The sequence below is a fragment of the Archocentrus centrarchus genome, chromosome 13 (genome assembly GCF_007364275.1).
Source record: "Archocentrus centrarchus isolate MPI-CPG fArcCen1 chromosome 13, fArcCen1, whole genome shotgun sequence".
NCBI lineage: Eukaryota > Metazoa > Chordata > Actinopteri > Cichliformes > Cichlidae > Archocentrus > Archocentrus centrarchus.
Window position 1 is genome coordinate 1197108 of NC_044358.1, and position 26999 is coordinate 1224106.

General features: G+C 38.8%; 1 protein-coding gene across 1 annotated transcript; it reads right to left on the reverse strand.

Moving 5' to 3' along the window:
- Positions 1 to 915: 915 nt before the first annotated feature.
- On the reverse strand, positions 916 to 26335 carry pou2af1 (POU class 2 homeobox associating factor 1). Its single transcript, XM_030745264.1, has 5 exons — positions 26272 to 26335; positions 18306 to 18433; positions 7768 to 7807; positions 7386 to 7666; positions 916 to 1496 (listed from the first exon to the last, which is right to left on the reverse strand). The coding sequence occupies exons 1-5, from the start codon at positions 26285 to 26287 to the stop codon at positions 1062 to 1064; spliced, it is 900 nt and encodes a 299-aa protein (XP_030601124.1). The 5' UTR covers positions 26288 to 26335; the 3' UTR covers positions 916 to 1061.
- Between the last annotated feature and the right edge of the window lie 664 nt (positions 26336 to 26999).

The following is a 26999-nucleotide window of genomic DNA, read 5'->3' on the forward strand; positions in this document are numbered from 1 at the left end:
ACAATACATACTATGAGTCAAGGAATGGCCTCCACAGAGTCTGGACCTGAACAAACCAGTAGGGGATTATCTGACAAAGAATAGAACAAAAGGCAGCCAACGTCCAAAGAAGAGCTTTGGAATGTAGCCTGGAGCCTATTTAAAGAAATTGTGTTAAAGAAAGGTGGTCAAACCAAATATTCACTTTCAAGCTCATTAGAATTGTACTGTACAAACTCTGTTGTTGTCTTATACCCTGTGTTTACATGTATGTTTAGCCATTTTTCAGTCAATCCCTTCACTTGTTCCCATTTTCCTGGCAAAATATAAAACAATAAAGGGGTCAGTTCAAGACTTTTGCACTTTACTGTATCATATCCTCTAGAATTCAGCTGGTCTCTGGACAAGAAAGAATATGTATTTGTTTGTTTTTTTTAATTGTCCTTTATTACTGAGCACTAAACTAATTTCTAATTAATCAAATGAATACTATGTAAATTTCATAGCAGGAACCAGTAAATCTGGAGCACTGATACTGTTGCTGGGAAGATTTGCATTTATGGCAACCCAGTACTGATGTTGGAAGTCATTATACCTGTGGCTACAAAATTCATGCTCAGGTTACTGTAATCCATAATAGTCTTTAAATATGGTTCTATTATTTAAGTGAGCCAGCGTGCATAATTATTGAGGTTTGGAGCCAAAACTTCCAACTCTATTAGCAATTAATAGTTCTGTGAAGTCTAGGTCTTAATTTGTAATAATAAGTACCCTAAAGGTAACCCTAACCCTATATTTTCAAAATAAGTGATTTTTGAATTTTCAAAATTCTTCTCCTGAGTCTTTGCAATCAGGAGATCAAAACCATTCTAACTACAGAAAAAATATTTCAAGTTTTGCTTACAAATCAGAATAAACAACACTTGGATTGGGTAGTTTATCTAGGGTACTTAGACTTCAAAGGGTTAAAGAGAATCAAGTCAAATTTATACAAAAATGGTCTATAAGCACTTGTCCCTGAGGAGAAAAGCAAAATGTAAATGTAAAAATGCTTTCTTCAGAGAAAGTAAAACCTTAACTTTTCAAACATTGGGTATGAAGAGGGAACTGCTGTATGAGTCTTTGTCCTCCTCTTCACCATGTTCCTTGTGATCCTCTAGAAGTTTATCCAGTAGGTTTGGTGATTCCGGCTCTACCTCTGGATCTTCGTTCAGCGACTGACCTTGTGGTTCAGGGTCCAGCTGCTGGTCTGAATGCTCAGGGATCTCCAAGATCTGGGGTTGAGGGTCCATACCCTGGGGCTCCAGCTGCGGGATCATGGTGGTCAAAGACATGGACAGGGGCATGTGTACTAAAGGTGATCCAGGCAGGGCTGCAGAGCCTGGGGCAAACTGCACCCCTGGATTAGGCATGGTAGATATAGTGGTGAGTGGCTGGGCCCAAGGAAGATAGGTCACCCCTGAGTCTGGGAGCTCCACTTGAGGGAGGGAAGCTGGGGCTGGTGCCACCGGTATGGTCTGAAACAACAGCCATGACTTAAATATTTTTGATGATTACAGAGAAATTCAACTTTACAAAAAACAAACAAACACATATTTAAAATTGAAATCTGCTGCTGACATGATGCAAATAACTCTATTGTAGAGGCAAGATTAAGCTTGCTAATTTTCTTTTATTTCACTTTCTTTATTCTGACATATTCATCTTGTAGTGTAGTTTTGGGTATTGAAATTTAAGTAATGGCCTAACTGATATAAGTATGTGTGTTTTATTGAGTTTGTTTGTTATTCTTTTCTGCCTAAAACAGGCTATTTCATTGAATTTTGTCATTTGGGGTACTGCAGCTTTAAGAAAGCCCTTCAGATGGGCCTGTGAGCAGGGTAAGTAGAGAGAGCCTAGACTAGCTGGGGAGACCCAAGGTTTTCTTACCGTGTCCTGTTCTGTTTTTGTGTTTTATTAAGACTGTGGATTTTGTGACACTGGTGGAATAAATGGTTGTTTACACCTTACCAATTGACCTTGATATCAAGCTGATTTTTTTTTTTTGAACACTATAACAACAGAGCACATGTAAACCAGGACATTTCTTGAGTTCAACCAGCTGTAAGAAGATTTAGTTGCTTAGTTACCCCCTCTCACCCTAGCTCCTCTCACCCTAACCGTACTACTCCCTCACAACATTTTTTTTCTTGCACTTATCTGGTACCTAACCCTAGTTTTTTAATTCAGACCTTTACCCTATCTTCTTTATTTATTCAGCCCTTGTGCAGTCCCTAGCCTGTAATTGTAACCTCTTTTAACCAGGTCACTAACAAAACCTTGATAATCTTTTTTTGGTTTAACTCTTATCCTGCACCTAACCCCAAACTTAAGATTGTTTAATCTGACGGATATACTATGAAGCGAGTTCAACATAGCCATGCCTTTTTTTTGTATTAGTGATAACAGGTAGCTCTGTGGTTTATTTCTGTTATGACAGCTGTACATCAGAGCTCTGAAACCTATGCATTTAAAGATTAAATGTTATCTGCTGTGTTCATGTCTAACAGTAGGAAAAGAAATCAGAAAATCACTTTAGTTAGTCATCAAATCAAAATGAAATTCATTTTATCACCTGATATTAGCAATAAATACCCTACAACCAAAACTGATCAATTTTCTAATCTGAGCTCTAGTAACTGTAATTCCAGCAGTGAAAAAAAGCCCTAGCATCATTAGGACCAAGCATGAAAATATTTATAGATTTTCAACTTCACATTTTGGTTCCCTTATTTCCTGCAGCAGATTGAGCTGGATATTTGATTTGGCAGATTTGTACCCCACCCACTCAACAGCAAGTGTAGGGACCATGTTAAGGACCTGAGGGATGTACTACAAAGTGAGTTTAAAGAGTTAGCAAACTGTTTTGAGCTTAAAGTCATATTTTTCTGTGCCATAAAGGTTGGTCTCTTTGCGGGATGGTAATTCATCATGGTAATTGGTCTGTAGGTTATGTTCAGAGTTTCAGCTGGAAGTGCCAAGTTTTCACTAATTCCAGGATTTAAGTGCAATATAGATTCTCTGCTGAAGGAATATATTTCTTATGAACAACTGTGGAGCCATACTTTACTAACAACACCAAATGAATACTGTGCAAAATATGCATCAAATTGTCACTAAAATTTGAAAATGTATAAGTTAAAATAATGCCCTCTGGTTGTTAATTGGCTCTGGAAAACCCATTTCATAGCCTCTTAACTGGCCACGTCTTGTCCATGGGATGTATGTAGTGCCTTTTACACGTGCTGGTCATAAAATTACAATATCATGAAAAAGTTGATTTATTTCAGTAATTTCATTCATAAAGTGAAACTTGTATATTATATTCATTCATTACACACAGACTGATATATTTCAAATGTTTGTTTCTTTTAATTTTGATGATTATAGCTGACAACTAATGAAAACTCCAAATTCTATATCTCAGAAAATTAGATTATCACTTAAGACCAATACAAAAAAAGGATTTTTAGAAATGTTGGCCAACTGAAATGTATGAACATGAAAAGTATGAGCATGTACAGCACTCAATACTTAGTTGGGCTCTTTTTGCCTGGAGTACTGCAGCAATGCGGCGTGTCATGGAATCAATCTGTGGCACAGCTCAGGTGTTATGAGAGCTCAGGTTGCTCTGATAGTGGCCTTCAGCTCTTCTGAATTGTTGGGTCTGGCGTATCACATCTTCCTCTTCACAATAGCCCATAGATTTTCTATGGGGTTAAGGTCAGGTGAGTTTGCTGGCCAATTAAGAACAGGGATACCATGGTCCTTAAACCAGGTACTGGTAGCTTTGGCACTGTGTGCAAGTGCCAAGTCCTGTTGGAAAATGAAATCTGCATCTCCATAAAGTTGGTCAGCAGCAGGAAGCATGAAGTGCTCTAAAACTTCCTGGTAGATGGCTGCGTTGACCTTGGACCTCAGAAAACACAGTGGACAAACACCAGCAGATGACATGGCACCACAAACCATCACTGACTGTGGAAACTTTACACTGGACCTCAAGCAACGTGGATTCTGTGCCTCTCCTCTCTTCCTCCAGACTCTGGGACCTTGATTTCCAAATGAAATGCAACATTGACTTTGATCAGAGAACATAACTTTGGAGCACTCAGCAGCAGTCCAGTCCTTTTTGTCTTTAGCCCAGGCGAGACGCTTCTGACACCGTCTCTTGTTCAAGAGTGGCTCGACACGAGGACTGCGACAGCTGAAACCCGTGTCTGCATACGTCTGTGCGTGGTGGTTCTTGAAGCACTGACTCCAGCTGCAGTCCACTCTTTATGAATCTCCCCCACATTTTTGAATGGCTTTTGTTTCACAATCCTCTCCAGGGTGCGGTTATCCTTACTGCTTGTACACTTTTTTCTACCACATCTTTTCCTTCCCTTCGCCTCTCTATTAATGTGCTTGGACACATAGCTCTGTGAACAGCCAGCCTCTTTAGCAATGACCTTTTGTGTCTCACCCTCCTTGTGCAAGGTGTCAAAGGTCGTCTTTTGGACAACTGTCAGGTCAGCAGTCTTCCCCTTGATTGTGTAGCCTACAGAACTAGACTGAGAGACCATTTAAAGGCCTTTGCAGGTGTTTGGAGTTAATTAGCTGATTGAAGTGTGGCACCAGGTGTCTTCAATATTGAACCTTTTCACAATATTCTGATTTTCTGAGATACTGAATTTGAGGTTTTCATTAGTTGTCAGTTATAATCATCAAAATTAAAAGAAATCAACATTTGAAATATATCAGTCTTTGTGTAATGAATTAATATAATATACAAGTTTCACTTTTTGAATAGAATTACTGAAATAAATCGAATTTTTCATGACATTCTAATTTTATGACCAGCACCTGTATATGGCAGGCAGACCCTCCCATGTTTATTGACACCTCATTCAGCCACTCATGTTAAGAAACTGGTTTTCCATTGCACTATGTGCATGGTGTTTTTTAGTTTGTGATAGTGTGGAGTCCCGTAGTCCCTGCCACAGTCCCCTGGAGTCAGGCAAATTGTTGTTCCAGTCTGTCTCTTTCACTGCTCTGCAGAAGTTGCATGAGGTAGCCTTATAGTCCTCCATATTCCCATATTTAAGAACTTTTCCAAAAATCCCAGAACCATTTCCGTAAATTCCTCGTTGCTGTGAAACATGTCCAAGTCAGCTAAATCCAACACACCCTGCCGAGTGGCTTCTGTTTGGTCAGTCCACCCTGTCACTTCTCTCACAGCACAGGGTTCCTGCCTGAGCCTTTGTTTTAACTGTAATTTAGGCACAAGAAGGACAAAGGAGTGATTTGATTTCCCACATGGTAGGAAAGGCTTTGTTTTGTAGTCCCTTTTAAAAGGCAAGGACTACTACAATTAAGTTTGCAACTCAATGCTTCACACATGGAACCGGGAATGCACTGGACTTGTGAAAGATCAACAGGACCCTTCATCAGGATGTCTAAAGCAACATTAGAGACCAATTTCAAGTCACCATCAAGTGCAGGATTTACTAAGGAGATGCCCTCTCCACACTGGTGTTCTGCATAGGCTTGTAGCCCCCCATCCAGATCAGTAAGCTTATACCTCCAAACGTGTCAAATGTGATACAGTGTACTTCAAAAATGCTGCCATTCATGGACTTCTGGCAACAAATACTGTAATATCCCTATATGGCTGTGAAGTGCAATTTCTGGACTTTCAGGAACCATTTGAATTTTTCCGATAGGACAAACGGTCATGGAGTTAAGGTAAAAAGCCAGCTGATCAAAGTTCCTTCGATTGGTGCTGATACACTATGTCTCAATCGCCACTATAAAGGGCAAGTAACCAGCACTTCAGCAACGATTGCCTGGTGTTATAGGGTTAACAAGACGAGCTATGGATTTCAACTACAGAATGGAGCAATTATCTACCTCCTCAAAATGACATGTCATCAAGCTGACTGCCAGGAGTGAATGAGACATTGATTCAGTGATCTGCACCACAAAGCTCTAAAGCAATGACATCGAAATGTCATTCAGACTCGAGTAGTGTAGTCAGATGGTAAAAAGAGAGGGAAAGTAGTAAGAACTGAGGCAATTGCACTACCAGAAGGCAACATTATAGACACTGAAAACAGCTACAAGTGTCTTGGAATCCCACAGGCAAATGGGAACAATGAAGAGGCCGCTAGGAAAGCTGCATCTGCCAAGTACCTGCAGAGAGTAATGCCGAATTTCCACTAGTGTCTGCTCAGCGTGGCACAACTCGCCACAACACTACTTGCCACGACTGTTTTGTTTTGTTTTCATTACAGTTGAGGACCACCTCAAGGAGTCGATATAGCAATGCAGGTAGAAGTCTCATGACGTAGGTTGTATGTGACTCAAAGTGTATTAGCTTTTGTCTACACTGCTGCATTGTGCAATGGCAGCCATTAGCTTGGGGACCTCATGATAAACTCTCTCATTTCTCATCTCATCTCCCACCAAGCACTGAAATGTCTATACCTCCTCATTCGACCACAGCATTGGATTGTGTGCCTCCAGTTTCTTTTTTGTCGGGCTTTAAAAATGGCACAGTCAATTCTGGTGAAGGATTCGCTCTCATGACTCCACTAGTAGTGACAACACTCCCTTGCCAATCAGTGGCATGCTGTTCTTCGACGTCACATTTTAGGATCACCACAGATCACTTGGAACCCTGGCTGAGTAGGTACTAAAAAACTACCTGGTACCAGGTACTAATGGAAATGCCTACAAACCATGCTGAGTAGGTACTAATGGAAACATGGCATAAGGCAAGTCCTACAGAGTCAGCTCAATGGGAAGAACAAGATCCAGGAAATCAACACCTATTCCCACCTATTTTCCGCCAGTCACCATATACCCTGCTGAGATAATATGCTGGCCAAACAAGGAGAAGCACTGATAACAAGACAAGAAAGCTCTTTATCATGCATGGAGGGTTTCACCCCCAAATCCAACACCCTGAGATTGTATGCCTATCCGCTTCCACTTTGTTATAATACCACTAAGAGTTGACTGTAGAATATATAGTACTGAGGAAATTTCATGACTGGACATGTTGCACAGGTAGCATCCTATCATGGTACTGCAGTGGAATTCACTAAGCTCCTGAGAGTGACTCATTCTTTCAGAAATATTCGTAGAAGCAGTCTGCATGCCTAGGTTCTTGGCTTTATACACCTGTGGCCATGGAAACAACCCAGATCATCTCTTCTTAGCCAGAAACAATGCTTGCAATGTTCCAGTAGCTATATCTGTTAATTTTGGATCATATTTCCTGGGAATGGAGACCTGATTATACATTATTCTTTTAATCCTTTTATGGTCTTCTCTATATACCCCATGCAGTCTAATAAATATTTGCATTGTCATTTTTTACTTACACCAAAGTTTGTCAGCAGTGGTGTGTGTGTGTAAGTCAGCATTGTGTAGCTGGGGCACAGAGTTTGCATAGTAAGGGTGGGGGTGGCTGGGTAGGTCAGAGTCTGAGCTGAAGAGTCCTGCTGGTTGTAGTCAGATGTAGACCAAGACATTGCCGCAGCCTGCAGCCCAGTACTAGTGACAGAAGGTGCAGCTTTCCACCCAGCACAATGCAGCCCTCCATCACCGACTGTAGCTGACAATTCAGTTGGGGAGCCACTGGCAACATCACAGCCAAAGACGCCTGGAGAACAAGGAGCAGTTTCAGCATTGCATATGTGGGAACATGCTTTACACCAAGCAGTTCTGTTAGTTTATGTGATAGTTCTCAGGTGAGGTTTCTACCTTGTGTAAATGATGGCTGGTTGTTCTGTGAGACCATATCCTAAAAAAAAAATACAGATGACATCAGTGAGTTTAACATGGCAATCACTACAGCAGAGCCATAAATACATCATCACTTCAATATTAAGATATAAATTTGCAATGGTCATAGCTAAACTCTGAGAATTCACATCCAAGTACAGTTTTTTTTTTGTGAACTTGTTTTTCTGAATCACTTTATTAGCAAATAAAGCTCTGAATTTTGTATTTTGGGGCATGGAAATACATGTATATGTACATCCAACCCAAGCTGACATTTTATCTTCTACTGAGACATTTGATTGTTTGCCTTGGTGGTGCTCTCACTTGTTTTCTCTTACTGCAGTATTGTATCACTTTTTCCTGTTACAGAGCACAGTGGTGCTTTTTTGTAGCTTAATCTGTGTAGCTTGTTAAGATAATGGCTTATTTCACAGTGTAATCTTCATGTGCCGTATCCAAAGCACACTCTCTGCTGAATCACTTGTATGTTATATGAGTGTGTTTTTAGGGATTTGCTAGCATAGTGTAGCTATTAGCTTAACTCTCTGCCAAGTCACTAGCAGTATCGCTGCTTCTTCTCCTGTCTCTCCCGCACTTTCCTGTTCTGTGTCTCAGATATTGAGTTACTCTTCGGCCTCCATTAGCAGTACTTGTAATAAATGTGGCCTTTTTGAAGCTTTGGAGGCCAGGCTCAGTGAATTGGAGACCTAGCTCCACACCCTGGGATATCCTGTAGCTTGCCAGGCTCCTGAAGTTGGTGTAGACAAAGTAGCTTAGCTGCCACTATATCTCCCATATAATATCTATCTAATAGACTGCAATTTGGTTATGTAAATGTGGAGTCTTCTTCACGGGCTATGGTTAATTATGCTGTTCCATGGGGTTCTGTGCTAGGACCAATTTTACATTATACATGCTTCCCCTAGGTCGCATTGTTAGAAAGCATTGCATACATTTTCATTGTTATGCAGATGATATGGCTTCATGTATATATTGTATATATGAAGCCAGATGACACACATCAATTAGTTAAACTGCAGGAATGTCTTGTAAAGACCAGATTATCTCTAATTTCCTGCTTCTAAATTCAGATAAAACTGAAGTTAGTGTACTTGGCCCTATAAATCTTAAAAATACAGTGTCTAACCACATGCTTACTCTGGGTGGCATTACCCTGGCCTCTAGTAACACTAAGGAATCTTGGAATATCTCTGAAATTAGAAACATCGTGTCTCAGAGTAATGTTGAAAAAATAGTTTATGCATTTATAACTTCAAGGCTGGACTATTACTATAGTCCCACTATTAGTAGTAGTAGTAGTAATTCATTACTATCAGGTTGTCCTAAAAAATTCCTGAAAAGCCTTCAGCTGATCCAAAATGCTGCACCGAGAATACTGACAGGGACTAGAAATAGAAAGCATATTTCTCCCATGCTGGCTTCTCCTTATTGGCTCCACGTCAATTGAATTAAAAATCCTTCTTCTGACTTCCAAGGCCTTGAATAATCAGGTCCCACCTTATCTCAAAGATCTCATAAAGGGACATGTGATTGATGGGGTTTTCTCTGTATTATTGTATGGTCTTTACAATATAGTAAAGCAGCTTGAAGCTACTGATGTTGTGGTTTGTTACTATATATCCATCCACTTCCACTTATACTGTTCAGGGTCACAGGGGGCTGGAGCCAAACCCAGCTGACATAGGGCGAGAGGCAGGGTACACCCTGTACAGGTCGCCAGCCTGTCGCAGGGCTAACACAGAGAGACAGACAACCATTCACACTCACGCTCTCATTCACACCTCTGAGAGATTCCAATTAACCTAACCCCAGTAAGTGCATGTCTTTGGACTGTGGGAGGAAGCCAGAGTACCCAGAGGAAACCCACGCAGACATGGGGAGAACATGCAAACTCCTCGGCCGAGGAGCCTGGGCCAAGGTGGAATCAAACCCAGGCCTTCAAGATGGTATTCTAACTGTGAGGTAGCAGTGCAAACCACTGCACCACTGTGCTGCCTGCTTTGTTATTATATAAATAATTGAGACAGAGCTATTACTGTCTGATTCCAAGATTTGGCATTAGATTCACTGCTGAAACCTTTAGGGCTATGGTGACATTGTGATATGAGACTATAAGGTCTTTGAGATAAGATGGGGCCTGATTATTCAAGACCTTGTATGTGAGGAGAAGGATGTTAAATTCTATTCTAGATTTAACAGGGAGCCAATGAAGAGAAACTAGAGGAAATCATTCCTGCCTACTGCAATAACTTTATGCAATGACTCATCTCTGTCCCGATAAAGAGGTTTCACATACCTATAACGAATTGCTCATTGTTATGAGCAATTGCTCATATATATATATATATATATATATATATATATATATATATATATATATATATATATATATATATATATATAAATTACGGGGAAATTAACGAATTAAAAATTTTAACGCATTTTAACACACTTTGCACCGTGGAACGTTTCTCAGTGCACGAGTAGCCTTCACATCAGCGTCACCTGTCCTCACCTGTAGCTCATGTCGCCTAGCAACCGTGAGTGTGAAGCCCAGCTGTGTAAAAGCAGCTGGTTAAACAGAGAACGAACTTATTCTCCTTTTTGTGGTTTAATTTTAATTATTTTATTCAAAATAAGCTGTTAAAACAAGCATGCCACATTTCAACATCAAGGAATACAGCTGAGAGAATGATTAATTTTCAACTATATTAAGTGAGACATTAATGTTGAATATATATATATGAATATATATATATATATATATATAGAGAGAGAGAGAGAGAGAGAGAGAGAGAGAGAGAGAGAGAGAGAGAGAGAGAGAGAGGGAGAGAGAGAGAGAGAGAGAGGGAGAGAGAGATCAGGGACACATCTAAAACCTGCAAGACACGGCCCTTTAGGCCTGGAGTTGCCCACCCCTGGTCTAGTAGGGTTGGGATCTAATAAACATGTTGATGTTTTGGAGGAAGTAACTATTGAAGTTAACTCCGAAAGATCAACTGGAGTGAAAGAGTCTAAACAAATACCAGCAGTGCTGAAAGCAGCTGAACATGAAGATAAGTCTTTGTGATGGTTATGAATTATTTTTTCTCAAATGTCTAAGATTTTATTTGTAAAGAAATCCATGGAGTCACTACTAGTTAAAGTGAAAGGAATACTCGGCTCTACAGAGCTCTGACTCTTTGTCAGCCTGGCTACAGTGCTGAAAAGAAACCTGGGGTTGTTCTTATTTTCTTCAATTAATGATGAATAGTAAGATGTCCTAGCTTTATGGAGAGCTTTTTTATAGAGCAACAAACTCTTTTTCCAGGCTAAATGAGCATCTTCTAATTTAGAGAGACGCCATTCCCTCTCCATCTCACAGGTTACCTGCTTTAAGCTGTGCATTTGCGAATTATACCACGGAGTCAGGCACTTCTGATTTGAAGCTTTCCTTTTCAGAGGAGCCACAGTATCCAAAGTTATACGCAGTGAGGATGTAAAACTATTGACGAGATAATCGACCTCACTGGGAGCAGAGTTTAGGTAGCTGCTCTGCACTGTGTTGGCACATGGCACTGAAGAGCATAATAATGAAGGAATTAGATCAGAAAGACTTCTACTGTAATAAAACTTATTCCCCACTGCTGTGTAATCCAGAAACTCTGAGTGAGGACCAGGTGGACGATAAATAATAAAAAATAAAACAGGTTTTTGAATTTTCCAATTAGGGTGGACACGACTTAAGTGTGCTGCCCACAGCACACTTAAGTCGTGTTAGCACTGCTGCCTCACAGTTAGCATACCATCTGGAAGGCCTGGGTTCGATTCCACCTTAGCCCAGGCCCCTCCCCCTCTCTCTGTGTGGAGTTTGCATGTTCTCCCTGTGTCTGTGTGGGTTTTCTCTGGGTACTCCGGTTTCCTCCCACAGTCCAAAGACATGCACTTACTGGGGTTAGGTTAATTGGTTACTCTAAATTTCCCATAGGTGTGAATGAGAGCATGAATGTGAGTGTGGACTTTGTCTGTCTCTCTGTGTTGGCCCTGCAACAGACTAGCGACCTGTCCAGGGTGTACCCTGCCACTTGCCCTATGTCAGCTGGGTTTGGCCCCACCCCCCCAACGACCCTGAACAGGATAAGCAGAAATGAATGGATGGATGGAAGACTTAAGTGTCAGATTTTCAAAAGAATTAAAACTTTGTCTGGGTCCCCGATTAATTAATAAGCTGGAACTGAAGACTGCGCCTACTCCTCCTCCTCGACCTGTGCTTCGAGCATTCTTGACAGTTACTGTGATTTGGGGTTGTTCATTTATACTAACATATTCATCCTGCTGTAACCAGGTTTCTGTAAGGCAGAATAAATCAATATGTTTATCAATTATTAAATCATTTACTAACAGGGACTTGGAGGCAAGAGACCTAATGTTTAATAATCCACATTTAACTGTTTTAACCTTTGGGGCAGTTGAGGAAGCTATATTATTTATTGTTTTTTTAATTTTTATGCTTAAATAGCTTTTTGTTGATTCTAGGTTTGTTTTTTGTTTTTGTTTTTTTTTTTTTGGGGGGGGGGGGGGGGGGGGGGGGGGGGGTTGGTTAGTTTAAGTTTGTTTAAATTTAAAACAAAACTACAACAATGTTGTAGTTTTGTTTTAAATTACAACAATAGAAAAAAAGCTCAAAACATTAGGTCATAGACCCAGGACCACCTGATTTATTTATTTTTTCTCTTCAGCTCTCAGTGGAGACGGTCGCACTTTTCTTCTCCCCCCAGCTCTTCCTTTTTCCCCTGCTTTGCTGCTTGCTGCTTTAGAGCCTCTCTTCACACAACTTCCGAACTAGAATTTATAATTATGGATCTGGTCAGCTGGTCTCTCAACGCCACTGTTTTGATCAAATTTTCACCTCGAGGAGATTGGGGGAAGGAGAACCCTGTTCTCTCTTATTAATTGACATTCCAGCTGGCTACGTTATGGATTCCTGTGTGGTGTGGAAGATGACGTGCCTGGCTGTATTGTCAATGGAATACACACACATTTGGCTTATTGAAACTGGGATTTCTCCGAATTGGACCGAATTGGAGATACCTGGCTTGTCGTTGCAATTCAGGAAGTCTAGGCAGCTGTCTGGCCTTGGTAAGGCTGCTTATGACGGGAATGCAGGAAGGTACAGACTCAAACTCAGACTCTGTATATCTGGAGGTGATTCTGAGGGGTAAGATCTTGGAGATGTATGTATCTGTTTCTGCACGGCGAAGGAACGAACCAAGAAGACTCAGATGAATTGGATTTTTTTTTGCCACAGAGAGGTGCCAGTAAGACTGAAGGCTGTCAACAAATTAATCAGTACAGTCTGCACCAAAACAAGTCGTGGAATCAGGAATTTGGCTCCCTGGCGTTCTTGGACTGCCGCTCATCAAATTGTCTCTGGGATGTTTGTAAACAGATGCTCTACACCCCCGCTGTCCTGGCTTCTTCTGACCTGTGTTGGACTGATCTCCCTGACCTAGCTGCTGATGAACTCTACATCTTATCAGAACTGTTAGCTGAGGAGGGAGTTTGAGTCAGCCCCACAGTAGCCCAACCCCCACTTCTCGCCTCCGCTGGCTCCACTTTCCATCCCTCCCCACCCTAGTGCTCCCATGCTATATGTTTCTGCTCTATCGCAAAGGTTTTTGTAACCTTATACTGTGTATGTGTGTATGTATACAAAGTATGAGATGATTTTTTTCCTCACTCATCCCTATATGTTTTCACTATTGTTTCTGTCTTTTTAATGACAGCTCCTCCAGAAGGGGGGCAGCATGGCCACAGTTCACCTATCTCCCCATGTTTGTTTGTTTGTCTCTTTGGATGGGTGTTCTGTTAACTGTAATTTCCCCATTGTGGGATCAATAAAGTATCATCATCATCATCATACTCACTATACATTTAGCTGCACCAAATTGGTCCAACATCCTCCCTCACCGCATGATCTAACACCACCAGATGCACATTTTGAAAAAAATCTGTAAAGATAATTAATTCAACACCAATTTTTGGAGGCAGTGATACAGGCGGATCACTTTACAAAGTTCTGAAGGTTTTCCAAAACTCAGATGCATTTCCAGAGATATTTGCAAGGAAGGACAAATAGAAATCTGATCTGAGTCTTCAAATGAGTCTAAGACACTTTATTTGTTTCTCAAATTCTGCCAGTCTGACAAATGATTGATGGTTTTTGCCATCTTCTGGACTGTGAGAGCTCTTATTCTTCTTTTTGAATAAAAACATTTGCCATTTCACAGGACGTGTCATCCCATTGAGTGAAAACACCTTTTTCTAAGTTCATTGTCAAATTTACTGCTGCTGTTCAGGTCTCACATACTGAGAGACAATGGATATTTCATATTTCCTAAATAAATAAATTGCCATGTACATTTTTTTAATTTATTCGAAAAAAAATTTCTGTTCTAATTTTCTCAAGTCACATTTAATCCAAGGGAGAAGTGTGAGTTCATTATTAACCATAACTGCAGTTTATTAAAGGGAAAACATAATCAAAGCCATTATTAGAAAGCCCCAAAGCCTATGACCACAGATAGTAAGGTTTGTTTGTGTTTTTTCAATTGAACTGAGCAAATTCCATCAGGTGAGGAAGAACAGCTGCTAAAGCACCTTGTCTTGAGTTTGTTTTGCCAACAGCTGCCTCTGAGGTCAAGAATGGCATTTATATCTCAGCTGATTTTGAGAGTTGATAAAGTTTTTTTTTGTTTTTTTTAAGACCAGACTAGACAGGTCCTGGCCTTTCCAGAAAAGAAATGAGCCGTGAAGATGTCATATAAAGAAAACAGACAATGGCTTTGAGAAACCACTGAACTCATTTAAAACCTGAATTATTCATTGGTTTCTTATTGCGTTTTATACCACAAGGGTTTCCATTGTGTGTATATTTTTACTGCTTTGTATGTTTGGGATCATTGTCATACTGAAAAATTTAGTTGCTGCCAATCAGATAATTTCCAGATGGTATTTTATGGTGGATCATAACCTGAGGGCACTTCCCTGTGTTCATAATTACATCAATTTTGACAAGATCTCCAGCACCACTGGCTGAAATGCAGCCCCAGACTATGACAGAGCCTTCACCATGTTTTGCAAATGGCTGTACTATTTGTACACTTCTGTACCCCAGTCCAGACCTCCTTCATACCTAATGACAATAATTTGAACCAAAAAAGTCAAACTTGGATTCATCACTCCTACCACTGATTTTCAGTGCAGTTCTTGGCATATCTCAGCCTTTTCTCACTGTTTCATTCCTTAAGAATGGCTTCCTGACTGTCATGGCCGGGGAGGAAACGGGTGAGGAAGGGCAAAAACGAAGGACTCCAGAGGTAAACATAACTTAAAGGAGCTTTATTAAGGCTGGGAGGAGAATGAACACCAAAATCCTACGGAGGGGCGACGACGCAACGACGCGACAAAGAACACATGGAAACTGAGGGCTTAAATACACAATGGGTAATCAGGGGAAGAGGAAACAGCAGGGCACAGCAGGTGAGGCAAATATACTAATAACACAGAGGAAGCAAAACTAAACACAAAGCACAGGGAAACCAGACTGTCAAAATAAACAGGAAGTGACTAACCAAGGAACATGCAGACTTAACACGGGGAACAGACACACAGACTTAGGACAGAGACGCAGACTAGTCACAACACTAGGAGACACGAGGAACCAGAAATAGCTGAGGGCAAAAATACAAAAGACAACAAAACATGACTCGAGACACAGAAACAATACCAAGAAAGCATAAAACACTGGGCCACCGGCCCAGGACATGACACTTGACAACCATCTTTCCACTGAGACAATTTCTGATGAGGCTTCAACAAACAGCAGATGGAGCATCTGAAGGCTCAGATGCATCTCTCAGGTTCTGTCTTTGTACTGGATTTTTTCCCCCCCTTTTTCTTAAGGACATGATATTTAGATAACATAATATTCAGATATTCAGATACCAAAATATCTGTTGCAGATTCTTTTAGGCATGCCACTTGCTCCGTTTTCAAAGCCTCTTTTAAAAAAAACTATAAGAAAGTCTGGCTGCTTGAAGGAAAATATAAAGAAATGAGGGGTGGCTCAAGTCTGCTTAAAAAAGTACAAAAAAACCTCCACATGTAGTATTTGGAACTAAAAGCATTGTTAATTTTCGTCTTTATGATTCCAAAACTAGTTTTACATTCAAAATATTTTCGCTCCTGTGTAGTAATGCTGTCATCACCACACCAGGTCTAGCAAGATGTTAAAAAATAACTGAATATTTTGTGGCATCTCAAACCACTATGATAAATCATAGCTGTGCTGCAAATATCTGGACATTTGGAGAGAAAGCTAAGCATCATAAAAGCAAAAATTTCAAAAATTCTTTGTTATATATTAATGTGATTATAATTTATGATTCAATTGCAAAATTATATTATATAATTATAATAATTACATAATTATGATACAATCTATAATTTACGATACAACCAGATTTTTCTGTTTTTCTTATTTTTTCTTTTGTGGCTTATTTGATATTTTTCCAATTATTCTGTGAGGAAAGAACACAAACTTAAAGCTAATTTTGTTACAATATTTAATCTCTTTGTGCAAGCCCAGATGTCAATCAAACAGTGTGTAAAATCTGTCTGTGCTCTATGTAGACCCTGTGAGGGTGTATGTGTGTCTGTAGCAAGAACAGCTACTGTGTTGAGTAAACAAAAAAGAAAGAATCAGAGGCAACAGCAGCAGTAACAACACTGAGAGCGAGTGTCTGTTTTTACTGCATCCTGCTGCCTGCAGTCAGCAGGCAGGGCATGCTCACAGGTAGCAGGGCATGTGCCGTCAGGTGCCTGACAAGAGGAGATAGTTGATTTTACAGCTTTGACAGGAGGAGATGGGCTACAGCAGTCACACAGGACAGACACTTTGATCATTTATATGTATAGGACCTGATCACACCTACTGGGTTTCACAAATCTGACTTCACAAATCTTCATACCATAGGCTAAGTAATGATTCAGCTTTAACAACATCTATAGTATAAATGATAACACCTGGACATGAGGATTGGGTGTTTCACTTTATATTGAATGCACTTTAAACAAGCAACCACAATATCGAAACAGAGCTCTCTGCTTGAATAATAATCTGATACTGTATATATAACGTTGCCCTCTGACTACAAGTGAAAAACAGTAGTATGAGGGCTGTGGCTGAATGGGGAGTCTAGGGTAGCAAACTGATGATTAAATGAAGTAAAACAATTTAAAAACTTGGTCCATACACCATGTTGGATGATAACATACTGGACACTTTATGTGATGCTTTAAGCTTTTCCTCTTATCACACAGGGTGTGTCCATGCATGTGTGTATTTGTGTACACATGCTGCTTCGGCCCCCTTCTTTTCTGGTAGGCATAAGAACTAGAAAGTGGGAAGGCTCTTTGGCAAGGCTTTCTGTTATTTTGCATAGGGCTGTGTGCAAAGCCCTGCAGCCATGGTGTAACTGCCATGGAAAAACACCTGGATTATATAAGGATAAAATCCCCCCTCTGTTTTCTAGCCCTGTGTCCTGATTGCTCATATCTCTATAAACCAACTTGTCTTTTAACTCTTGAGGATCTCATGCGCAATCTCCTAAATTACAGCAAAATTACTACCAACAAAACCATCTTTGTATGTTGTTGTTGGAGCTTTTCCTCAACAGAGTTCTACAATCTGTGTCTAAAGGTTTAGTTTGGCTGCATCAGTTATGATCCCCACTGCTGCAGGAGGCATGAAGATCAGTTATTCATTTTGTTTTTATGAGTGAAGAAATACTAGCTTGAAGACTAAAGGTGATTAATCATCAGATGGTGTGATTAGAAAGCAGCTTCTTTTTAAGCCTTTGTAAGTACTTCAAAGAAATAGCAGGAAAAAAATGGTTGTTTTGTTTTTCATAGAAACTGTTGTTGGAAACCTTGCAAAGTGTTCATGAATGTGAATTCATTAAAAATATATAAATTTAAAAAAACAGCTGTTGCCTGAGCACCAGTCATTTTAATTTAATTTTTTTTAAAAAACACAACAACATTGTCAGTCTGACAGCATATAATCCAGAGTGGTCATTGCTCTTTAGTCTTTACTGTAAATGTTTCAGGGTACAGTAAATGCTGTGCTATATTTGTTTAGTGACTAATAATGCTGTGATAAAGTTAGAGGCTGTTTGGAAACACCAGGAAACTCTGTTTAATATGATTAGTACCTTTCTAAACACTCTGTCACTCTGTTAAATATGAACCAAAAAATCCATTAAAATTCAGCACAAAGTACCACTTTAGAATTAAAGAATTTTTCTGATGATTTTTTTTTACGGTTGTTTTGTTCTTTCTTTGTTTTTGCTTGTTTCATTTGTTACCACACATTGAATTTTATGGAAAGGCCAATAAACAGAAAATGTACTGGCACAAAATGACCAGGATAGGATCTGTCATGGTATCCTCACCGCAGTAGGAGGCGCTGTCTTGGTGCTGTGAAGCTCCAGGCTCCTCTTCCTCCTTAGTAGCTCTTTGACGGGGTCTCTGACTCGTACACCTTGGTATGGCCTGGATCTGCCCACGGCTGATGGCTGCGCTAAAGTGGTCAGACACAGAATGAAGCATAGAGACACGAGACTTCATTTCCATTTCAATCAGCCACCATGATGCGCATGAGTTCATTTAGGTGCCATGACTGTTGACTAACATTGGGAAGAGAAACACAGGAAGCTGAACCTGTCAAACATATTTTTGTTAAGATGTTGACTGTCAGTATCAGCTGATATAATTCTTGACAAAAAAATATTCATTGAATATGTCAAGAGTGTCAATCTTAAGGTCATGGGCCACATACACTTTAATTTCACCTAATGTGGGCCAGTAAAGTAGAACTACTGACTGCACAATAACCAAAAATAACACCTAACATTTTTTCCAAATGTTACCACTACGGCTGTAAAATATAAAAGTCATACATTCATACTCCTTGTTTCCATGGAATAAGCAGATCAGATAATCGCTGTCATGATGTGAGCTTTTTGACTTGCAATAAAATGCTTTCCAGTGCTAAAAAAAAAAAAGTAAGAAAATAAAATTGATGCCCTCCTCCTTTGGTTGGGTCTGGCCAACCAAATACTTTTCAAGCATGAGGTTTTTTTTCAGCTGTTCTATTAAGAAGTTATTAATCTTATTGTCATTCAGATATACGTATTTCCTCCTGTTCATTTTTCAGTAAAAAAAAAGAAATGTGTAGTGGTTTATCCAATCCCTGATTCAATCCTGAGAATGACATGAATCCCTTTGCATCACGCAGGGCACCCGGTCATGGTCCTAGCTCTGTAACCTAGTGTTTTGTTTTGAAGGGACTTTTGCATTAGTTGTTTTTATGGTTCATATTGTTTGCATTATGTATTCTTTAGTTCCCAGTGGTTTCTGTCCTTAGTTCTCCCTTTGTTCTGTCCTGTAATGTTGTGAGGAGCTTCCTGTGTCGGTTTTCCTCAGTGTGTCTGTCTCCCCCGTTTTGTGTCTAGTCTGTTCTCTGTGTCTGTTGTCTCATTGTCACACTACATCACTAATTCAACCAAAAACATTGTGTGAAAAACTTCAAAAAGGAGCATTTTTGGTACACAATATATTTATTAAAATAGGTTTGTTATTTAATTTTACAAAATAATAATGATTAATTCATTAAGTCATTTCAACATTAATCATTGTTTTACCTTTAGCACAAAATATTTTACTAACATTTGGTTGGCTGAGAGCCATACTTTACTGATAAGTAGAAAGACTCCATTTTCTCCAAAGCCACACTTACAGTGGCAGGGGAAAACACTTTCTGGGAACATTCAAATGTTCACAACCAGCAAATTCTGTTTAAACATGAGAAAAAATTCTGTCTAACAGCAGGGCCACTTTCAAATAAACTCTACACAGCAGTACTGTATAACTGCAGACAACTGCATCAGTCAGTACAGCCCCAAGCCACGAATTCACTGGGATTACAAACATCTGGTCCAGCAGTACGAGCTTCTGAGATTGTCTTGCCATGACACCACAGGCCAGTTGCACATTGTGGCACACTGCAAAGCAGACAAATTGATTATAATGGTAGCAAAGGGTAAAAGGAGGGATTGCACAGATGTGTGACAAATTAATAACCAGAATAAAGAGTGGATGAACTCAAAAGTTGATATCTGTACATAGCATTAAAAAAAAAGTGTTATCCTCAGTTGATTTGGACTTTAAGAGTTTAAGAGACAGAAAAAGATTAAAGTGACTGACAAAGACTATTGAACTGGTTTTAGTTTAAATAGAAGCAGCCACTAAAGGTTGTGTATTGGAAAGATGTGTAAATGGGCCGGGATATTTTGGTTGCAAGCACATTTGATGAATTTATTCGCACATTTTGTTAGAGAAAAAGAAAAGCCTGTGCCCTGCAGCAATTCATACAACAGCTGCTAGCATATTTTAGTCTAGGTCAAAGTGGGCAATCACCAACCAGCAGATATGAATCCGTATGAATTATTGTGATTATGCGATGAATTTTAACCACTTAACAGCCCCCAAATCATTAAGGATCAAAACGGAGTTGGGGTCATTTCTGATGATGACTCACAGAGATGATGGCACTTTTTTTTAATTGAATTTCATCAGAAATACAGAAAAACTGTAACTGAAATATAACATCATTTCATTATAAAAAAAAATGCATAATTGTGCCTAAAAGAAAACCCAACTGTAATCCCAGACTGGGCTCCAGTGATCTTGCGGATCTTAAAAGATTAAATGATCAGTAATTTTACTCTAATTTAGTTTGCCTTATTTTTTTTTCTTCACATATCAAATAGACACAGAGCTCACATTAGCACACTGATTAATAACAATTGAAAATGCCTTTTTTTTTTTTTTTGGACACATAGACTACCTAGTAGTAAAACCATCATTCTATCTATTATTATTATTTGCTTTTCACAGTTAGTTTACAGTTTAAACATTCAAATATGGGCTTCTGAGTTTTACAAACATCTAATCTGAGTTACTTAAACTATTGACAAAAAGTTTGCACATTTGTTTTTTGTTTTTGCATGTGCAGTCCACATTTACAGCCTTTAATGATGTCCCTCTGGCATTCTAGTGTTTTCAAATGAAGAAGCTGCAAACAGTTTTTTATTCCAAAAAAAAAAAAAAGAAAGAAAGAAAAGAAAGAAATATGTAGTTCCTCTTTCCAATAACAGTTAAATTGCATGGAGAAGTTTGCTGAACAGAGTTTAATTCAAACATATGATGTGATCACTGGGTTCATAAACGTGAACTATGAAAGTTTTGTTGAAAATTGTCATGTTCTCAAGAGATTCCATCAAATATTTAAAATTTTAATGTTTTGAGAGTCACATTTGAGACTATGTTGCAACTGAGACAGTCTCAAATGGATTAACTGTGTTAGATTAGTCCATTTGAGACAATGTCTGAAAATGACTAAAATCCTAAAGTTAAACCTATACTGCTACACAGCTAAGTCAGTTCAAATGAACTGGCTTGTTCCCACAGATCGTAATGTTGGTGCTGCGCCAGGAAATTCTGCCATACTGTGCTTCAAATTCCACTGTGTGCACGTTTCCAGTTATAACATGTTGAGTTAAATCTCATCAACCCTTTCCCCACCCTATTACTACAAAATCATGATATAAAGAAAATCAAACTTGTTGCATTTGTCAGTCTTACATTTCTGTTATCCCTGCACATCTTCTGTTATAGTTACATTGCAAGTTACATTGATGAGTCAGTTTATGGGCTAATTTAGTTGGGCTTAGATTTAGTAACTGTAAAGTGAAGCTACAGTTAACAAGCAGATACTAACTCAAGTAGTGCAAGAACATCATCTTGAGAAAATTGTGAGCTGTATTTCAGTTACCACTTAAGCTGTACCCTTTCCCAGGACCTCAACATGCTGAACTTGTTGCTGTGTGTGGCCATGATTCAAAAACAAATTTAGTTTCTGTTAAAGTCTGCAGCTCAGTGCAAAAGTGTTTGGCAGGCTGTATCATGTGTTATCGTTCAAGATAAGCCAGTTAAGAAAGCAAACAGAGGTTATTAGATTTTAAAGGGAATTTGGTCATCATGGATGTCAGTACACTGAACTTATTGCCAAAAATTTGGTTTTTGTTATGAAAATGAGTGAAAGTTTGTGAGGACATTTTCAAAATTTGTGAAATGTAATGTTTGAACTTCAACAAACAATTCCTCCTCTAAAGAAATGTCATGATCACATAAACTAAACTTCAAATTCACTTTTCTATCGCTGTCTGTCACCTTTGCAAGTCTACCATCGCAAACACTGTCATCATGTTTCCTGCTGGTGGACTTTCTCATTTGTTCATGTTGAAGTTGTCCATTTTTTTTTTGTGTGTGTGTGTGTGTGTGTGTGTGTGTGTGTGTGTGTGTGTGTGTGTGTGTGTGTGTGTGTGTGTGTGTGTGTGTGTGTGTGTGTGTGTGCAGATGCATGCTCATGTCCATGTCCAGCTTTACTTCAAGCTAGAGGATTCCCCACAGTGATTGCTGAGAAAACGGGTGAAGTTTCCTCCAGTTATCAGCACATTTTTTTAACTTTGCCCCTATCCTTTTGGTTCCTATCGATCACACTGACAAGAAAGGATACCTCTGGTCCAAATATGTCTGTCCTCTACTTAACCCTTGTCATCAGGCTGAATGTGTCCTGACAGTACGTTGCACAGATTCCTGTCTGCAGCTGATTGATATGCCTCTATAGGTCAGACAGGGTGCATTTTCTTCTCTGAACACACAGAAGACTATGACAGTATGCCATGTACAGACAAGTCTGTGATGCTTAACAAAAAGAGGCCCTGGAAGCACAAATGGCCATACGCTGAGCCAAAACCCTCTTTAGTTACTGTTGTTGTGTTAGCTGTGTGTGGGAAGCTTGTCCTCAGATAGCACATGTGCATTTTTCAGTAATGGTGGCAGATTTGTTGTACAACAGTTTTTGCACTTGGGGCCACACTAAGGCTGCTTGATTTCACTCAAAGATAGGCATATAAGCAGACTGGGAAAAGACTGAAAACGTTTAAATGATTCAGCAGAATACTGAGTGGTAAGCTCCAGGGCTCAAAATGTAGACCACTGTTAGAAAAGGAAATCAAAGTATTTAATCATAAATAAAATCATTGTAGAAAATTAGCATAAGAAATGCTGGGAAAGATTTTCAAACTGTAACCCTGTGTCCTATTACAGATTTGTTATGTGAACAGTGGTGCTGCACTATTCTTTAAATATAATTTTGTGTTGGATAAATGACTTGCAAAATGGAAAAAAAAATAGATTTAGCCTTTTTACTGAAGTAAAAAGAAATAAATGCTTAATCATACTTAAGTAGCTTAACGGTGCACAAGCTATATATTCAAAACATATTTAAAATACCTGAAGTAAGTGTACTCATTATTTTCAGAATCATATACAGTTCATTTGTATTCTTGGATCATAATTATTGTAGCACTGCTGGTATATATATTTTTAATGTCCCAGCTGTCCCCAGCTGTCCCAGTTACATTCCAACTGGTCCTATCAATGCTCAAATTCAGTGGTGTTAGGCATCATAAAATTAACAATGATCTAACAGTACTGTTAATCTTGCAGTATTTTAGGATTAACAGTGTGGATAATCTACTGTTAACTCTTAACTCAAGACTTCCATGTTAAAATCTCCAATTTTAGAGCAGGATTAAACATATTACCAGCTTCATATTAAAACATTTTGTACTCTATAGTTAATTAATAACTATAAAACTCAATAGGGATAGATTTAATATAATTGATTTATATATAACTGGTGTATTGTATTAAGACCACAAATCTTAAAAACATGGTGTCAAACCAGATACTTACTCTGGATGTCATTACTTTGGCCTCCAGTAACACTGTGAGAATTCTTGGAGTCATTTTTGACCAGGATATGTCCTTCAATGCACATATTAAACAAATATGTAGGACCGCTTTTTTGCATTTGCACAATATTTCTAAAATTAGAAACATCCTTTGTCAGAGTGATGCTGAAAAGCTAATTCATGCATTTATTACTTCTAGGCTGGACTATTGTAATTCATTATTATCAGGCTGTCCTAAAGCTCCCTGAAAAGCCTTCAGCTGATTCAAAATGCTGCAGCTAGAGTACTGACAGATTTCTTGCAGATTTCTCCCATATTAGCTTCTCTTCATTGGCTCCCTGTTAAATCTGGAACCTGGAATCCAGGTATGCCAGTACATAACTGGATACAAAAGCAAAAAAGAAACACTATTTCCAGAGCCTGGGCTTCAACATTATTGAAGCAATGCGGATCATCTTGGCAGAGAATGGAACAAAAGTCAGCCAACATTCAAAGAAGGGCTTTGGAATGTCATTTCAAGAAGCCTGGAGAACAATTCCTGAAGACTACTTAAAGAAATGGCAAAAAAGCTTGCCTAAGAGAGTTCAGGCTGTGTTCAAGAATAAAAGCAGTCAATCCAAACATTAACTTTCAAGCTTATTAGAATTGTACAAACTCTGTTGTTACCAGGATTGTATTTTCATGGATGTTTGCCCATGTTTCAATAAACTGCTGCATTCCATTTTCCCAGGAAAATATAAAGAAATGGCAGCTGGTCTGGAGCCTATCCCAGCTGACATAGGGCAAGAGGCAGGGTACACCTTGTACAGGTCAACAGCCTGTTGCGGGGCCAACACAGAAAGACAGACAACCATCCACACTCACATTCACACCTATGGGCAATTTAGAGTAGACAACTAACCTAACCCCAGTAAGTGCATGTCTTTGGACTGTGGGAGGAAACAGGAGTACCTGGAGGAAACCCACACAGACATGGGGAGAACATGCAAACTCTACACAGAGAGCAAGAGAGGCCCGGGCCAAGGTGGAATCGAACACAGACCTTCTAGAATTATTATTATTATTATTTGGGCCAGGCATTATTTGGGAATGGGGAAATTCCCTAGCTGATTTATTGCAAGAGGCTATTACCAATGGACAGTCCTGCACTGGGTTTTTGTGTCTGTTTAAGATTGAAAGTGTATATTTTTCATATTTCATGACATTACATGGCTAACAGCTGGCTAAAGATTTAATTACTTTCCTTTTTAGTCCATTTTGCTCTGAAAAATGGTTAATGAGTTGTACTCAGTTCTTGGCCTGGTTGAGCAACTGCAGAATGCTGTGAAAAATGAGGGAAGAAATGAGAACTGATGTGTTGTTGCAGGAGGCTGGTGAGCAAGTTTGTAACACTGCCAAGAGAAACAGAGGAGTTGTATGAACAAGAGTGTGCTCAGCAGAGGTGTGGTCCCAAACAATTTAGAGATGATTTAGAGTAGTTCTCTTCTACCTTAAGTTTGTCATTTAAATGGAGGGGTTAACCACAGAAGATTGATTACTAACATGGAAAATATTGTTGGAAACTTATATAATGCATTACTTTCTAGCTATCTAAATGCCTTTTTTAGTAAAAAAGTGAAGCAAAAATGCAAGAAGCTCAGAGCCAAAAGAAGAAAATTAATGTTACAATTTCAAATTAATGGCTATATGGCTGAAGTACAGTTGAGTGGATGATGACCTTTACTACTATCTGTTTTAGACAATCACACATGAGTGCACAGGGACAAACAATCACCATGGCACAGGCACAGGGACTCAATCAACACAAAAGAGGAAGCTCCACAGCTGTGCTGTGTTTTACTGTGGTAGATACCTGCTATTATTTTGCATATCAAGATTATACCCCAATGGCAACATGCACCCAGCTTTCAAAAGACAACCTTCCTCTTTCTGAAAGAACTGCTTCTAACACAGTTCACAACAGGAAAAGATCTTTCCTTCTGTTAGCAGTATTCAAAAAAAAAAAGAGAGAAAAGAAAAAAATACAAAAAAAAAAAAAAAAGTCTCCGAATAGAAAAGGAAGACTTTAACTGAACAATAATAAGCAAGCAGTGAATGGTTAACAGTTTAGTTGGTGAACTTTTATGATTTGTAAACAGGTAAATGAATAATTAACTAGATTATTTTTTTCAAAGCACAGTGAGAGAAATTAAAAATTTTATATGAAAATTACAAATACAAATACATGTATTAAAGAATGGCAAAAAATTAATAAAAGGCCGCTGGTCTTTTAAGACTATTGCATAAGAAAGAAACAACATTTGGAGCTTCTGACATTATGTCCACCTGCTATAAGTAAAAAACAGCTGTAACATACAGTTCACAAACTGTGCAAAAGAAGCACATTTTAAAGCTTTGTTTTCATATCCATAATTTTGATGAAGGAGATTTAATTCTGGAAATCTATTAAGTTGTTACACTTTAACACAATTATACGTTAGTATACAAAGACAGAATATATTGTAAAAATAAAATGGCAACAATGTATCGTACTTACATTTCTCCCAATGCATGCTGCTTAGATGGTCAATATCAGTTAGTTAAACTGAAGAAAATCAAAGTGGTGCGTCAACTGACGTGCTTTATAACAAATAGAAGCTCGCTAGCAATTCCCCGGGGATGGCATACTGTAGCTTCTCTAACCACAACTGCATCTGTTTCACAGTTGATAGTGTTTTAGTTGAATCATACCTACAACAGCTATAACATTTGAAAAACAGAAACAAAAAGGCCCAATTGCAAAAGAGCTGAAGACAAGTGAGCATTAAGAGCAAGAGCATAAAGACATTCAAATGTAAAACAAAAAAGTAGAAGTAATTAAAATGCTCTCAAGAATATTTGTATGACAGACGTCTGTCTTCTGTTGACTAGTAGCCAAACTTAGTTCATCTGAAGACATTATTCTGACTTTCACTCACACAAGCATTCACAAGGAAAAAAACTTAAATAAAATCTTAATCACTGCTGATGATCCTAAATTCATGGATGGATGGATGGATGGATGGATGGATGGATGGACCTTAAAAACTATTTATATTATTTCAAAAAAAAATTCTTTTTACATTTCTCCAAACCAGCTGGTCGGGCGACTCTTGGGTTCATCACTGATGACGACTCAGAGTTAAACCTAACCAATTTGCTAGCTGTTTAATATGGTTATAAATGTAAACATGACATGCAAAACATCCTTAGTGGAGTGCTATTTATAATGCACATTCATAAGGT

What these genes read in the sequence shown, in the direction of transcription:
- pou2af1 (XM_030745264.1), bottom strand. An exon ending in CCAGCCATCATTTACACAAG is followed by an intron (nt 7,667 to 7,767) that starts GTAGAAACCTCA and finishes CTTGTTCTCCAG; the next exon opens with GCGTCTTTGGCTGTGATGTT. An exon ending in CACTGCTGACAAACTTTGGT is followed by an intron (nt 1,497 to 7,385) that starts GTAAGTAAAAAA and finishes CTGTTGTTTCAG; the next exon opens with ACCATACCGGTGGCACCAGC.